General features: G+C 42.6%; 1 protein-coding gene and 1 non-coding gene across 3 annotated transcripts in view; one reads left to right on the top strand and one right to left on the bottom strand.

Annotated features, from left to right (window-relative positions):
• Nucleotides 1-4,065, bottom strand: part of YTHDF2 (YTH N6-methyladenosine RNA binding protein F2) — a 30,070-nt gene extending 26,005 nt beyond the window's left edge. Inside the window, exons 1-4 of one of the 2 annotated variants that reach the window (XM_068967541.1) lie at nucleotides 3,747-4,065; nucleotides 3,224-3,248; nucleotides 2,973-2,978; nucleotides 2,568-2,647 (exon numbers count right to left, since the gene is read on the bottom strand). In XM_068967541.1, coding sequence (XP_068823642.1) covers nucleotides 2,568-2,647; nucleotides 2,973-2,978; nucleotides 3,224-3,248; nucleotides 3,747-3,773 — 138 coding nt within the window. In that variant the 5' untranslated portion in view covers nucleotides 3,774-4,065. The remainder of the gene's footprint in view (nucleotides 1-2,567; nucleotides 2,648-2,972; nucleotides 2,979-3,223; nucleotides 3,249-3,746) is intronic. The other variant, XM_068967540.1, reaches the window with a different exon arrangement.
• A 7,434-nt stretch (nucleotides 4,066-11,499) lies between these two features.
• Nucleotides 11,500-11,606, top strand: LOC138077234 (U6 spliceosomal RNA). Its single transcript, XR_011144698.1, has one exon. It is a non-coding gene; the product is annotated as a U6 spliceosomal RNA (small nuclear RNA).
• The last annotated feature ends 2,737 nt before the right edge of the window (nucleotides 11,607-14,343 follow it).

Genomic DNA, 14,343 nt, shown 5'->3' on the forward strand with positions numbered 1-14,343 from the left:
CCATGGTGATTCTCCAAGCAAGAATACTGGAGTAGGTTGCCATACCCTCCTCCAGGGTATCTTCCCAACCCAGGGAGAACCCAGGTCTCCCACAGTGCAGGTGGATTCTTTCTTCCCCAGCTGAGCCACCAGGGAAGCCCAAGAATACTGGAGTGGGTAGCCTATCCCTTCTCCAGGGGATCTTCCCGACCCAGGAATAGAACCAGGGTCTCCTGCATTGCAGGCAAATTCTTTACCATCTGAGTTACCCAGGAAGCCCACTCTCTGAGGATGCCTTTATTAAAACCACTATCTCTGGACTGAAGGAATGGGAATACTGGCAGAACAGAAGAATATTCAAAAGAATTTCCTATTAAAACTGCGTTGTATAATAAATAAAAAAACTGGAAATTTCAATTTCTATCCCCAAAATCTGTGCAGCCATTACCCAACCATAAACCAAAAAGAAAAGTTCAATACATCTAGTTTATAATATAGCTTTCTGGCGGACCATCTGAGAACATCAGTAGATGCCACTATTTAATTATAACCTAAAATTTTTTAAAATGAAAAAAAAAATTATAACCTGGAAAGAAAGTGCACAGTGGCTTCCAGAGGATTCAAAACTAAACAAGTACTGCTATTTGTTCTGTTTCATCTATAAAAGTAAAGGATATAGCTAAAATGTACACTTAACTTTTCCATTAAAAATAGGAATTAAATTTCTAAAGGCATGGTACAGTCCATATTTTAAAAAAAAGGAATCATCCTTGAGAATAACAACCAAAAAAAGTTTCACCCAACTAGTCTTCACATTAGAAAACATTACATTGTAAAAACATTCTTTCATCAGTGCTGACAGTATTTTAACTTTTTTTTAAATAAACCCTGTAACTCACAAAGCAGTCCCTTAAATCAAAGTAACAGATACATACAATTGGTTTCTATACATGGAGAGTCAGCTCAACTCAAAAATAAGAGTGCTTTACCCTAACTTCCAAAGAGCTCTGGTATCTAAGAACCCACTAACTAGTCAACAGGGAATGTTGTTCTTGAGAGACTTGGATTATCATAACTATTAATATGCTAGGTATGTATTAGTTCGTATTATCAAAGCCAAGAGTACTTCTCCCTGGCCACTAAAACACATCTCTTGAAGATTAAATTTTTCAACTAATGCAGTTTAATTAAATAGTGGTGCTTTTCTCTACCAATTTAAAACTTTCTTTTAAAAAACTAAGTGACATATACCCTCAAGTTTATGAAAAACCTACATCTCAAAGATAGTGTTATAATTTTAACAGCCCCAAATTCATTATAAATAAGAAATTCAGTCTACACTTAAGAGATTAAGCCTGAAGAAGTATTCCAAATAATGTGATAAAAACTGGTTAAAAAATAGATCAAACACTCTTGACAAACTACAAAGATTCTCAAATTATGTCTTCTCAACCAAAATTTATATACCCCTCCAAGTTTTTCAAGACATTTAAGTTTTAGCTTTCTTTTTAATAAAACAAATGCACTCATTATCACAGGTTTTGCTATTATAACAGCTGAATACCTACACCTCATCTGGCAGGTTCCCACATGCCCCTGAGCTCAAAACTCTGAATTACACAATGTTTCACAAGAACTACCTAGAATTATGTTTCCAAATGCTCTCACTCTCCCTGTTATGATTATGTAAGCAAACTACTTCAATAGCAGGAACCCAGTGATAGTTCATTCCTCTACCTTCTTCCCTACTTTTCCTGATTAACTGGTTGTCTTCTGTAAAAACTTTTCCCCAATCACTTGCTTAAGTGGTTTCTACACTTTCAATGCAGAAACTTTTACATAAGGAATCAAAGAGTTTTACATAACAATTAGGCCCGAACATGCACTAATATGTCAAGTTATTCAAGACTATTATATATATCACAGAGCATCTGTTCAGAATTTATATAAATGTTCCATAAGCTTCTCTACCTTCTAGGATATTCCAAATGAGTTACTGTCAATTTTCCTTTTGGCTAATTAGTCTGGGGAGTTATATTTATTAGCTACAACTTTGAGGCTGTGTCTTTGGGATTCAAAATACTAATACAAAGAACTGCCAAGTCAAAAGTTTTTGTGTGTACAGGTCATGTTCATACATGAACCTACATGCAACTCATCTTCATATTAGAAGATAATTACATTGCAAAAACTGAATTTCATTTTTCTTGATCTATCTTTGTGCTAAACACTATCTTATATTACTTTAAATCCATTTTGTAAATTCTATAGATCCCCAAAGGAGCCAATGTGAAAAATGTTTTGGGGGTGAAACTATTATATTCTTGGTAAGAAGAAGAACTACTCAAACAAGTGTTGCTGTTAGTACACTATAAAATGTTATCAGTACTAGCCTCAGAGAATTGTTTGCTGACAATAAAGATGAGAATCTTAACAGCCTACAACATCTGTAGCAACATTTTTTTTTTTAAATAACATGCTGACTGGTATTAAGAAAGTCGTCCAGGGAAACTTAGATTTATTGATAGAGCAAAGAATAAACGTATACTACATCCTACGATCAAGCATGTAAATGGTTAACTACTCACGGGCCTTGCCTGTGGACTCAAGTAAGGTTCAAAATCATCATCGTTTAATCCATCCTTTTGATGTACAGATCCATTTTGTACTAGAGGAAAAAAATTCCAATTAGGAGTGTCTCAATCGTACAATCTACCTCCCAAATTAATCAAATTACCTCCTAACAAGAGAAAAACCTTACTAAACAGAGCAAGTTAAGTTTGAATTTCAAAACGGTGAAGATGAGAGTGAATGCTGAGCAACAATTTGTCAGTGAAAATGTCTCCCTCCACCCAGAGAAAGTTGATCTAAAAAGGTCATTTTATTGGCTCCTCTAGATTTCAATTCCCTCCCGCTTCCCCTCCCCCACCACATGTGAGTACTTCCAGAGTGTGATCCACGAGGATGAAAAACAAAGGCCTTCTAAGACCTACAGGAAACTAAGGACCTGGAACATTTCAAGACCGATTCCACCCCCCACTTCTAATGAATTACTCCTTGTGCACGAAAAAGCTGTTCGTCAGCTGCAGGAACACACCGAAAGGGTCAAACACTTAAGTGTGTGAGGCACCTGCAAACTAAGCGGCTTCCGAACGGTCCTCTCCCCGGGGCGCTTCCCGGAGACCCCGCCCCCCCACTCCGGGTCCCCTCGCCCGCCCGGGGCCACCGGCGGAGCCGGGCTCACCTTTGTTTCCTTGACCTTTAGGTCTCTGCAGGCGAAGGAAACGTCGCCGAGCGGCAAGTCGTCCGAGGAAGAAACGGAAAAGGAAAGACAAATTAAAGCCGGGCCCGAGAAGGGAATAAAGGCGCAGGCCTGAGGAGCGGCGTCAGGAACGGGGGTGGAGGGGGAGGCTGAAGATGGGAGGCGGGGGAAGTGCGAAGCCGGAGGGGGCCGCGGAGAGGAGCCGGGGCAGCGCCACAAACAACGCGAGGGGGCCAGGGCTTCAAGGAAGGGGAAGGAAACAGGAGAAAAAACGAGGCCCGCTGAGAGGAAGGGACGCGGCGCGGCCGGCGGGTCCGAGGCCCGGGGAAGAGCGGGGAGAACGGGCCGAGGGCGAGGCGCTGGGCGCGGCCGGCCTGAGAGGCTCGAAACCTGGCCCGCGAGAAGCGCCGCCTCGCCTTGGCCCGACTGGGGGCGGCGGGTCCGGGCCTAGTCAGGCTCCCTCTCGCCTCACACAATGGCCGAGGCATGCGGGCCGGGCCTGTACCTGCTCCAAGAGGCTGCTGGCCGACATGACTCTCGGATCCTCACGGGTGAAGACGGCGGCAGACTCTCCTCAGGGCGGCGGCGGCAGCGGATGAGCCCCGGCGACGAGAGCAGGCGGCGCGGTGGCGGCTTTTGTCCCTGACACTCGGGGGCCTCGGCGGACGCAGCGGAACACAGCGCGCGGCTCGGGCTCCGGCTCCGGCTCGGCGACGCTCTAGCCCGAGAGCTCAACGCCCGTCTCTATGCCTTTACGCGCGCACTCGCCCCTCGCAGCCGAAATAAGAGCGCCGGGCGGCGGAGGCGGTCGGCGCGCGCGGCGCGACGCTGACTCTCACAGTCACTCACCCACGCGGAAGGGGCCCGGCGCGAAGCACCCCGGGAAGGCAGAGGCGGGACCGCAGCGCCCTCTGGTCGTGTGGAGGAGCGGAAGCGGCGCGCGCGGCCTCCCCGCCCCCACCGCCTCGGGATTGGGGCCTAGGAGGGTGGGATTGGCGGTCAGGGTTGCACCACGAGGTTTTGACTAACAGCTGGAGCTGGAGAGAGGCCGTTTAGCTTGAGGACACCTACAAAAGTTGGTTTTTCGAGGAAGAACCGACCCTCGAAGGCTGAGCGACCTTAAACCTGCTTCCCAGTTGCGGATGGCACACTCCCCCTCATATGGGAGGGAACACAAACGGGAGTCACCGATCCCTCACGGAGTTCAAAGGGACCCTGCCCTGAGAAAGCAAGCCGTCACCTGCTTATCCTCTTCTGTTATCAGGCTACAAGAAAGAGTACCCAGAGAACAAAAATATTCACAAAAAATCTGATCCCCTGAGAAAGAGATTTACCCTTTGGCGGTTACAGGCAGAAGAATCTACAATTCTTTTTCAGGAACATCGCTGGCCCCCATGATAATCTGTTAAACTGTGGATTTTCTTTCCAAGAAAAACACATCTACACACAATTTTACTGTTCTTTCAATGAGCCCTTACCTGGAGAAGGAAGGAAATTCATGCTCTTTAAATATCTGCTGTAGACTATGCTTTGTTGTTAGGTGTTTTCAAACATATTAAAGGCTTTCAGCATCAAAACAGCTGTCAGTCAATCCAGTTTACAACTGAGGAAACAGAGAGGTTAAGGCATGTGCCCAAGGTCACAAAGCTATTAAAGAAGTTTGTCTGACATTGAGAGGAACATAATAGTGGCCCTCCAACCCCAAGAGAAATCATATGTATTGAGGAGGCCTAAAGGATGGGGATGGCACTCGTGATAAAGAACCTGCGTACGGAAGCTGGAGACACAGGAGATGCAGGTTCTATCCTTGGGTTGGGAAGATTCCCTAGAGGAGGAAATGGCAACCCACTCCAGTATTCTTTCCTAGAGAATCCCATGGACAGAGGAGCCTGGTGGGTTTACAGTCCATGGGGTCATAAGGAGTCAGACAGGACTTAGCAACTGAGCACACACACAAAGGGTGGGCAGAAGCATTTTTCATCAGAGGCAAACCTGACTCGTGCAAGGATATTTGATATGGGACAGCCCATTACCTAATAGCTTTTGTTTTTGCAAATAGTAGTAAACAGATGAATAACGCACTCTTAAGGGTCAACCTGATACCATCAATTCCCTGGATACAGGAAGCTTTGGTGGACTCAGTAGTAAAATAAGTGATAACATGTTGGATGTTGCATCATAATTTTACTAAAAGTGCTCAAAGTACTTTTTTCCTGCCCATAATCACATTTATGGTTGGAATGGATAAGGTGAGGTACCAAATATGATAGATTTCTGGCAGAATCCAGGTTCAGAGCATAGATCCCACCAAAGAAAGAAAAGTAACCTGGTAAGCCTTTTAAAAAAAAAAAAAGAAAGATAACTTAGTCAGTTAACTCCATTACCCAGATTTATGTGTAAACTGTAAGTAAAGTTACCTAACCTACCCTTTTAGACGTGTATGGTAAAAATAGGATTAGACCAGGAGTCATAACCTGGGAGAGGGAGTGACTAAATACAGGACTTCTCAACAGATTTATGACTCTAGGTAAACTACTAAAACTTTCAGCGATTCCCTCATTTGGTGAAAGGGATAATAATATCTACCTAACAGGTTTGTTGCAAAGATAAATTTCCATAAATCAAAAAACAAAAACATTAAAGCAAATCTGGTACATTTTAAGTTTCTTTCCTATAACCCCATTAAGGGATGATAGTGAAAATTCCCTCCTTTCAATAATATTTTCTTAGTGCCTGAATTTTTGATTAGTCCCTTTGGGATTACTTTCTGTCCTACAGGAGTTCCCAGTTAAAAGGCAGATATCCTGGGGGGAAGGATAGTCTCTAAACCTGAATTAGTTCACAAGATTGGCTTTAACAGGCCCCTGAACAGAACACTAACAATAATGATACATATTTAGGGACTTTCCTGGTGGGTGGTTCAGTGGCCAAGACTCCTCGATACCACAGCAGGAGGCCCAGTTCAATCCCCAGTCAGGGATCTAGATCCCACATGCTGCAACTAAGACCCAGCACAGCCAAAAAAAAAAAAAAATTAAGACATATAGAACTTCCCTGATGATGCAGTGGTTAAGAATCTACCTGCCAATGCAGGCGACATGGGTTTGATCCCTGATGAAAGAAGATTCCACATGTCATGGGACAACTAAACTTGTTTGCCACAATTACTGAACCTGTGCACTAGAGCCCACAGACTGCAACTACTGAAGCCTGAGTGCCCTAGAGCCCGTGCTTTGCAATAAGAGAAGCCACCATAATGAGAAGCCTGTGCATCCACCCACCACAAGTAAAGGAAGCCCGCTTGCAGCAAGAAAAACCCCAGCATAGCCAAAAAAGAGAGAGAGAGAGACATATAATTAATCATATGGAAGAGGGAGAGGAAGTCTGGAGTGTGGGGTATCATCTTACGGTGGCAGAGAAAAGAATACTGTATCAGAAATTAGTTTGGATTCTAGTTTCACCTCTACCACTAGGTGCATAGATCATTCAGTCCCTCTACTAACATAACAAGTATTTATTGAGGGCGAGGAGTACGTCAAGGCTGTATGTTGTCACCCTGCTTATTTAACTTATATGCAGAGTACATCATGAGAAATGCTGGACTGGATGAAGCACAAGCTGGAATCAAGATTTCTGGGAGAAATATCAATAACCTCAGATATGCAGATAACACCACCCTTTTGGCAGAAAGTGAGGAAGAACTAAAGAGCCTCTTGATGAAAGTGAAAGATGAGAGTGAAAAAGTTGGCTTAAAGCTCAACATTCAGAAAACTAAGATCATGGCATCCGGTCCCATCACTTCATGGCAAATAGATGGGGAAACAGTGGAAACAGTGGCTGACTATTTTGGGGGGCTCCAAAATCACTGCAGATGGTGATTGCAGCCATGAAATTAAAAGACGTTTATGACCAACCTAGACAGCATGTTAAAAAGCAGATGGACCTTGCCAACAAAGGTCCATCTAGTCAAGGCTATGGTTTTTCCAGTAGTCATGTATGGATGTGAGAGTTGGATCATAAAGAAAGCTGAGCACTGAAGAATTGATGCTTTTGAACTGTGATGTTGGAGAAGACTCTTGAGAGTCCCTTGGACTACAAGGAGATCAAACCAGTCCATCTTAAAGGAGATCAGTCCTGGGTGTTCACTGGAAGGACTGATGTTGAAGCTGAAACTCCAATACTTTGGCCACCTGATGCAAAGAGCTGACTGATTTGAAAAGACCTTGATGCTGGGAAAGATTGAAAGCAAGAGGAGAAGGGGACGACAGAGGATGAGATGGTTGGATGGCATCACCGACTTAATGGACATGAGTTTGGGTAAACTCCGGGAGTTGGTGATGGACAGGGAGGCCTGGTGTGCTGCGGTCCATGGGGTCGAAAAGAGTCAGACACAACTGAGTGATTGAACTGAACTGAACTAAGGCAGTGTGCTGGAGAGAAAGTCGTAAGAGTTCACTTCCCCTTGAAGTCTATAGTCAGGGAAACTGACAGCAAATAACTATTAAAATAATTATTCAATTACAGTTGTGTAGAGTGCATGAGAAAGCATAGATGGACCTCACTTAGTCAGAAGACCAGGAAGTTTTCTCTGAAGTCCTGAGCTTCAGCTAGAACCTGAAAGGTGACCGGAAATTGACCAGTCTAGGAGGGAAAGAATGTGAGAGATAATGTGTGCAAAGGCCTCAGGCAGGGAAGGAGCTTTGGCACTGGTGAGGAACTGAAAAAAAAGGCCAGTGTGACTGGTGCATAATGAGAGACAGGATGAAACTAAATGAGACTCAAGAATTGGGCAGAAAGAAGAAAAATAGAGACTTCAGTTGTTAACTACAAGCAGTGATCATCTGGTAAAGGGTTAATAGAAGCATAGTATTCTCAGGTTTATGTTTTAAGAAGTTCACTGTGATTGCAGTGTGGAAAGGAGATTCAAAGAGAGATGAGTACATTAGGAGTTAGAAGAATATCGCAGCAAATCCAAGCAAAAGGTATTGGTCTAACACAGTGATGATGGGGAATACCTTGGCAGTCCAATGCTTAGGACTCCTCGTTCTCATTGTTAAGGGTCCAGGTTCAGTCTCTGGTGGGGGAACTAAGATCCCACAAGTTGTGCGGCTTGGCGGGGGGAGGAAAAAAATACATATATATAAACAGAAAAGGACGAATGGACATTTTAGGTGGTAAAAAGAGAGGTCTCAGTGATTGATTGGATTTTGGGAGGGCATTAAAGGAGGAGATACAAACATAATATCTAGTTTAATTTGAGTGATTTGGTGGATCTGATGCCATTTTCTTTAACTATGTTTGTTTATTTTTAATATCAATATTTATTTATGTGGCTGCACTGAGTCATAGTTGCAGGACACAGGATCTTCAATCTTCATTGCAACATTCCAACTCTTAGCTGCAGCATGTGGGATCTAGTTCCCCTGACCTGGGCCCCCTGCATTGAAAGCAGGTGCCATTTTCTAAAGCAGGTAATACTAGAGATGAGGAAAGATCATTAATTCACCTTTGGACATGCTGTGTTTCAAGAGAATCTAAAATATCAGATAGGAATATTCCATAGACAATTAAAAGGTTTGAGGCTTAGAGAGTAAAATCAAACTAGGAATACAAATCTTGGAATCTCTGGTATGGGGATGTTAGTTAAAGCCAAAAGAGCCCCTGAAATTTCCTCAGAAGAGCAACAGGCCCAGTACCAAACTAGAGATGGAAGGGAAGAGACAGAGGAAATCATCTCCTTACTCAGAGTCTATTTCCAAGACTGTAAAATAGGGACGTGGGGCTATTAATCTCAGAATAACTTCTGAGATTCCTTCTAGTTCAACCATTTTAGACCTCTGGAAGGTAAAAACCAAAGAAATTCTTCCGGATGTATGAAGGAGGCAGTGGGGATAAGAGAAAGAAAAGAAGCAGGCAAGGAGAGGACTTCCCTGGCGGTCCAGTGACTAAGACTCAGGCTTCCATCTCAGGGGATACAGTTTAATCCCTGGTTCAGTTCAGTTCAGTCGCTCAGTCGTGTCTGACTCTTTGCAACCCCATGAATCGCAGCACGCCAGCCCTCCCTGTCCATCACCAATTCCCGGAGTTCACTCAGACTCGTGTTCATCGAGTCGGTGATGCCATCCAGCCATCTCATCCTCTGTCGTCCCCTTCTCCTCCTGCCCACAATCCCTCCCAGCATCAGAGTCTTTTCCAATGAGTCAACTCTTCGCATGAGGTGGCCAGAGTACTGGAGCTTCAGCTTTAGCATCATTCCCTCCAAAGAACACCCAGGACTGATCTCCTTTAGGATGGACTGGTTGGATTTCCTTGCAGTCCAAGGGACTCTCAAGAGTCTTCTCCAACACCACAGTTCAAAAGCATCAATTCTTTGGCACTCAGCTTTCTTCACAGTCCAACTCTCACATCCATACATTACTGGAAAAACCATAGCCTTGACTAGACGGACCTTTGTTGGCAAAGTAATATCTCTGCTTTTGAATATGCTATTTGGTTGGTCATAACTTTTCTTCCAAGGAGTAAGCGTCTTTTAATTTCATTTCAAATCCCTGGTTAGGACAAGTTTAATCCCTGGTTAGGACAGGTTCGATCCCTGGTTAGGACAGATTTTACATGTAATCTCCAAAATTTTACTATGGGCTGGGCTGGGCCCTAGCACTCTTGCTCTTTTTCTCAAATGCTTCCAGACTTCAGGAACAGCAGACTTCATTGCCCAAGTCACCCCCTTATTAAGGCAGGAATGGAACATTTATCCTTTGATAAATGTTTATATACTTCACACAACTGACACTGTAAAACCCTATTTTTAAAGATTTCTACTAGTTCTCTATAATCCACACAGTTTACAAAGCTTGTGACTCCCTAGCCATGTATATTTCTCACCATACACTCCAAGCTCCAGCCACATTGCATTTTTCTGAAACGTACATTTTTTTCCTGGAACCTACAACTTTGCACATGCTGTTCTTTCTGCCTCCAGTGTCCTTGCCATCTCCCCTCCCCAACTCCCATTTGTCCTTCGAAACCCTAATCTATTAAGCCATATTTTTTCCCTTGAGCAGAACAAAGGTGCTCTCTTTGTCCACCCATAATATTGGTCACAGTTCCTTATGGTAACCTATTTTAGTGTATTAAAGTTATCTGTTTATATCAGCATTTTTCTTTTGGAAATCTTGGACTCAGTTGAAAATCTAATGAGAGTAATTAAACTTCTCAGAAAAATGCACAAACAACCAAATTTTTACCTCCAATCTCATTATGTACTCTCTTTCCCAAGTATGGGGGTTCCCTGGTGGCTCAGATGGTAAAGAATCTGCTTGCAATGCAGGAGACCCAAGTTTGATCCCTGGTCAGGAAGATCCCTTGGAGAAGGGAATGGCTACCCACTTCAGTACTCTTCCCTGGAGAATTCCAGGGACCGAAGAGACTGGCGGGCTACAGTCCATGGAACTGCAAAGAGTCAGACACTACTGAGCGATTAACGCTTTTGCTTTCACACTTTCCCCAAGTACATTCATTTCATTGACTGCAGGTTAAGAGAACCAGCTCTCAGATTATATACTGCCTCTCCAATAAATCTATGACTGCTTAGAGGACAAAAAACATTTTATTATTAATCTTTATAACCCAGTGCTTGCTAAATAAATGTTTGTTGAATTAATTTCTCACATTCATTTTCAAAATTCTCCCTAGTAATGTCAATCTCCATTTTATTAATGAAAACCTTGTGGGGCCAACCTTTGCATTCAAAAGTTAAATGTGAAGATTTAACTAGCATAATTGAATGTTAAAGGAAAGGCACTGTGGAAATCCCAAGATAAATGGATGGTTGGCTTTTGACGTGCAGGTGTGTTTTATGACTTGCTGAATGAAGTTCTGAGAAGAGCAACATGAGAACAAAGCTAAAGGAAGAAAAGACCTACAGCTGGGCCAGGTGGCCTAAGGACACTAAGAATCCACAAGGGCCCCTGTCGGGGATGTCATCAAGGGCAGAGAAGAACCAGAACCCAGAAAGAGCCAGCAGGAAAACATCCTTGAAGTTTTTAACTCAGAGTCTAGAGGTGAAAGCTGAAAGTTTCACCAGTCCCCCAAGAAACGAGAAAGCTAATGATAATGTAATAAGCTTTTCATAAAGCTAAACTTATTTAGTGTAGAAGATTTATTTATTCTTAGATTGTTTTCCTCCTGCTTTCTTGATGTGAAAATGCCCTTTCTTCTCAAATGATGCCAGTAAAAATTAGCCATTTAAAAAATAGCCCTTGCTCACTTTGGCAGCACATATACTAAAATTGGAACACTACAGAGAAGATTAGCATGGCCCCTATGCAAGGATGACATGCAAATTCACGAAGTATTCCATATTTTTATATGTATGGCTGAGTCCCTTCGCTATTCCTCTGAAACTAGCACAACATTGTTAATCAGTTATACCCCAATGCAAAATAAAAAGTTTAAGGTTTGGAAAAATAAAAAATATACGCTAGATGTTGAAGATATAATAGTGAGCAAAAGAAAATAAGTCAATAAATTAATATCCTTATTTGGTAAAATATAGTGTATAGAACTCCACACTGGTTCCTATTCTTTTTTTTCTCATACTGTTTCCTAAGACTTTTTTTTTTCAAACCTCTTTTATTGATCCACAGGATCTCAGAGTTTCAACAGCACTGTGCTAGGAAACAGCTTATAGTCTTAATCTGGAAAATGAAGTATAAACAAGATTTCTGGAGATAGTTCCAAGAGAAAAATGAAGTTAGGGAGACCTAGGAAGGACTGGTTCAATTTTAAGTCTGTGCCAAGAAAAAACATTTAAACTAATGAATGTGCTTCTAAACTATGACAGTGTTTTATAGTTAAATGCGTCCCTTTTGATCCTTGGGTGGCAGCTACAGAGTGTGAGAGGCAAAAATATATCCACTTTGCTCAGAAAGGCTTATCAGAATGTCTTGGTCAATAGAAATGTTAACTTAGCATTTCTGAAGCATAGTGGTTCCATTTTTGTTCCTGGAGCAGGGAAATACATTTTCACTGAGTTGGTAAAGACTTTACAATATTATTAATGTTCTATGAAATTGGTTCCTCATAAACAAGGCACATGGGGTTGGGCTCTCAGTTCAGTTCAGTTGAGTCGTGTCCAACTCTTTGTGACCCCATGGACTGCATCACACCAGGTTTCCCTGTCCAACACCAGCTCCTGGAACTTGCTCAAACTCATGTCCATCGAGTCAGTGATGCCATCCAACCATCTCATCTTCTGTCATCCCCTTATTTTCCGCCTTCAATTTTTCCCAGCATCAGGGTCTTTTCCAAAGAGTCAGTTCTTTGCATCAGGTGGCTAAAATATTAGAGGTTCAGCTTCAGCATCAGTCCTTCCAATTAACACCCAGGACTGATCTCCTTTAGGATGGACTGGTTTGATCTCCTTGTAGTCCAAGGGACTCTCAAGAGTCTTCTCCAACACCACAGTGCAAAAGCATCACTTTTTTTGCACTCAGCTTTCTTTATGGTCCAACTCTCACATCCATATATGACTAATGGAAAAACCATAGCTTTGACCAAACGGACCTTTGTCAGCAAAGTAATGTCTCTGCTTTTTAATATGCTGTCTAGGTTGGTCATAGCTTTTCTTCCAAGGAGCAAGTGTCTTTTAATTGTGTGGTTGCAGTCACCATCTACAGTGATTTTGAAGCCCAGGAAAAGAAAGCCTGTCACTGTTTCCACTGTTTCCCTGTCTATTTACCATGAAGTGATGGGACCAGATGCCATGATCTTAGTTTTTTGAATGTTGACTTTTAAGCCAGCTTTTTCACTTTCCTCTTTCACTTTCATTAAGAGGCTCTTTAGTTCCTCTTCACTATCTGCCATAAGGATGGTGTCATCTGCGTATCTGGGGTTATTGATATTTCTCCTGGAATCTTGATTCCAGCTTGTGCTTCATCCAGCCTGGCATTCTACATGATGCACTCTGCATATAGACCCAGGGTTCCATCCCTCGGTTGAGAACATTCTCTGAAGTAGGAAATGGCAAACTACTCCAGTATTCTTGCCAGGATATCCTATGGACAGAGAAGCCCGGTGGGCTACAATTCATGGGGTTTCAGAGTCAGACACGACTGAGCAACAGCATCCACTCTGCATAGAAGTTAAATAAGCAGGGTGACAATACACAGCCTTGACCTACTCCTTTCCCTATTTGGAACCAGTCTGTTGTTCCATGTCCAGTTCTAACTGTTGCTTCTTGACCTGCATACAGATTTCAGGAGGCAGGTCAGGTGGTCTGGTATTCCCATCTCTTTCAGAATTTTCCTCAGTTTGTTGTGATCTACACGGTCAAAGGCTTTGGTGTAATCAATGAAGCAGATGTTTTTCTGGAACTCTCTTGCTTTTTCTATGATCCAACGGATGTTGGCAATTTGATCTCTGGTTCCTCTGCCTTTTCTAAATCCAGCTTGAACATCTGGAAGTTCACAGTTCACGTATTGTTGAAGCCTGGCTTGGAGAATTTTGAGCATTACAGCATGCGAGATGAGTGTAATTGTGCAGTAGTTTGAGCATTCTTTGGCATTGCCCTTCTTTGGGATTGGAATGAAAACTGACCTTTTCCAGTCCTATGGCCTCTGCTGAGTTTTCCAAATTTGCTGGCATATTGAGTGCAACACTTTAACAGCATCATCTTTTAGGATTTGAAATAGCTCAACTGGAATTCCATCACCTCCACTAGCTTTGTTCATGGTGATGCTTCCTAAGGTCCACTTGACTTTGCATTCCAGGATGTTTAGCTCTAGGTGAGTGATTACACCGTCGTGGTTATCTGGGTCATGAAGCTCTTTTTTATATAGTTCTTCTGTGTATTCTTGCCCCCTCTTCTTAATATCTTCTGCTTCTGTTAGGTCCATACAGTTTCTATTGTTTATTGTGCCCATCTTTGCATGAAATGTTCCCTTGGTATCTCTGATTTTCTTGAAGAAATCTCTAGTCTTTCCCGGTCTATTGTTTTCCTCTATTTTTTTTTTTTTCATTGATCTGTTAGGAAGCCTTTCTTATCTATTAGGCTTGCTAATCTTTGGAACTCTGCACTCAAATGGATATATCTTTTCTTTTCT

Source organism: Capricornis sumatraensis, chromosome 3, assembly GCF_032405125.1.
Source record: "Capricornis sumatraensis isolate serow.1 chromosome 3, serow.2, whole genome shotgun sequence".
NCBI lineage: Eukaryota > Metazoa > Chordata > Mammalia > Artiodactyla > Bovidae > Capricornis > Capricornis sumatraensis.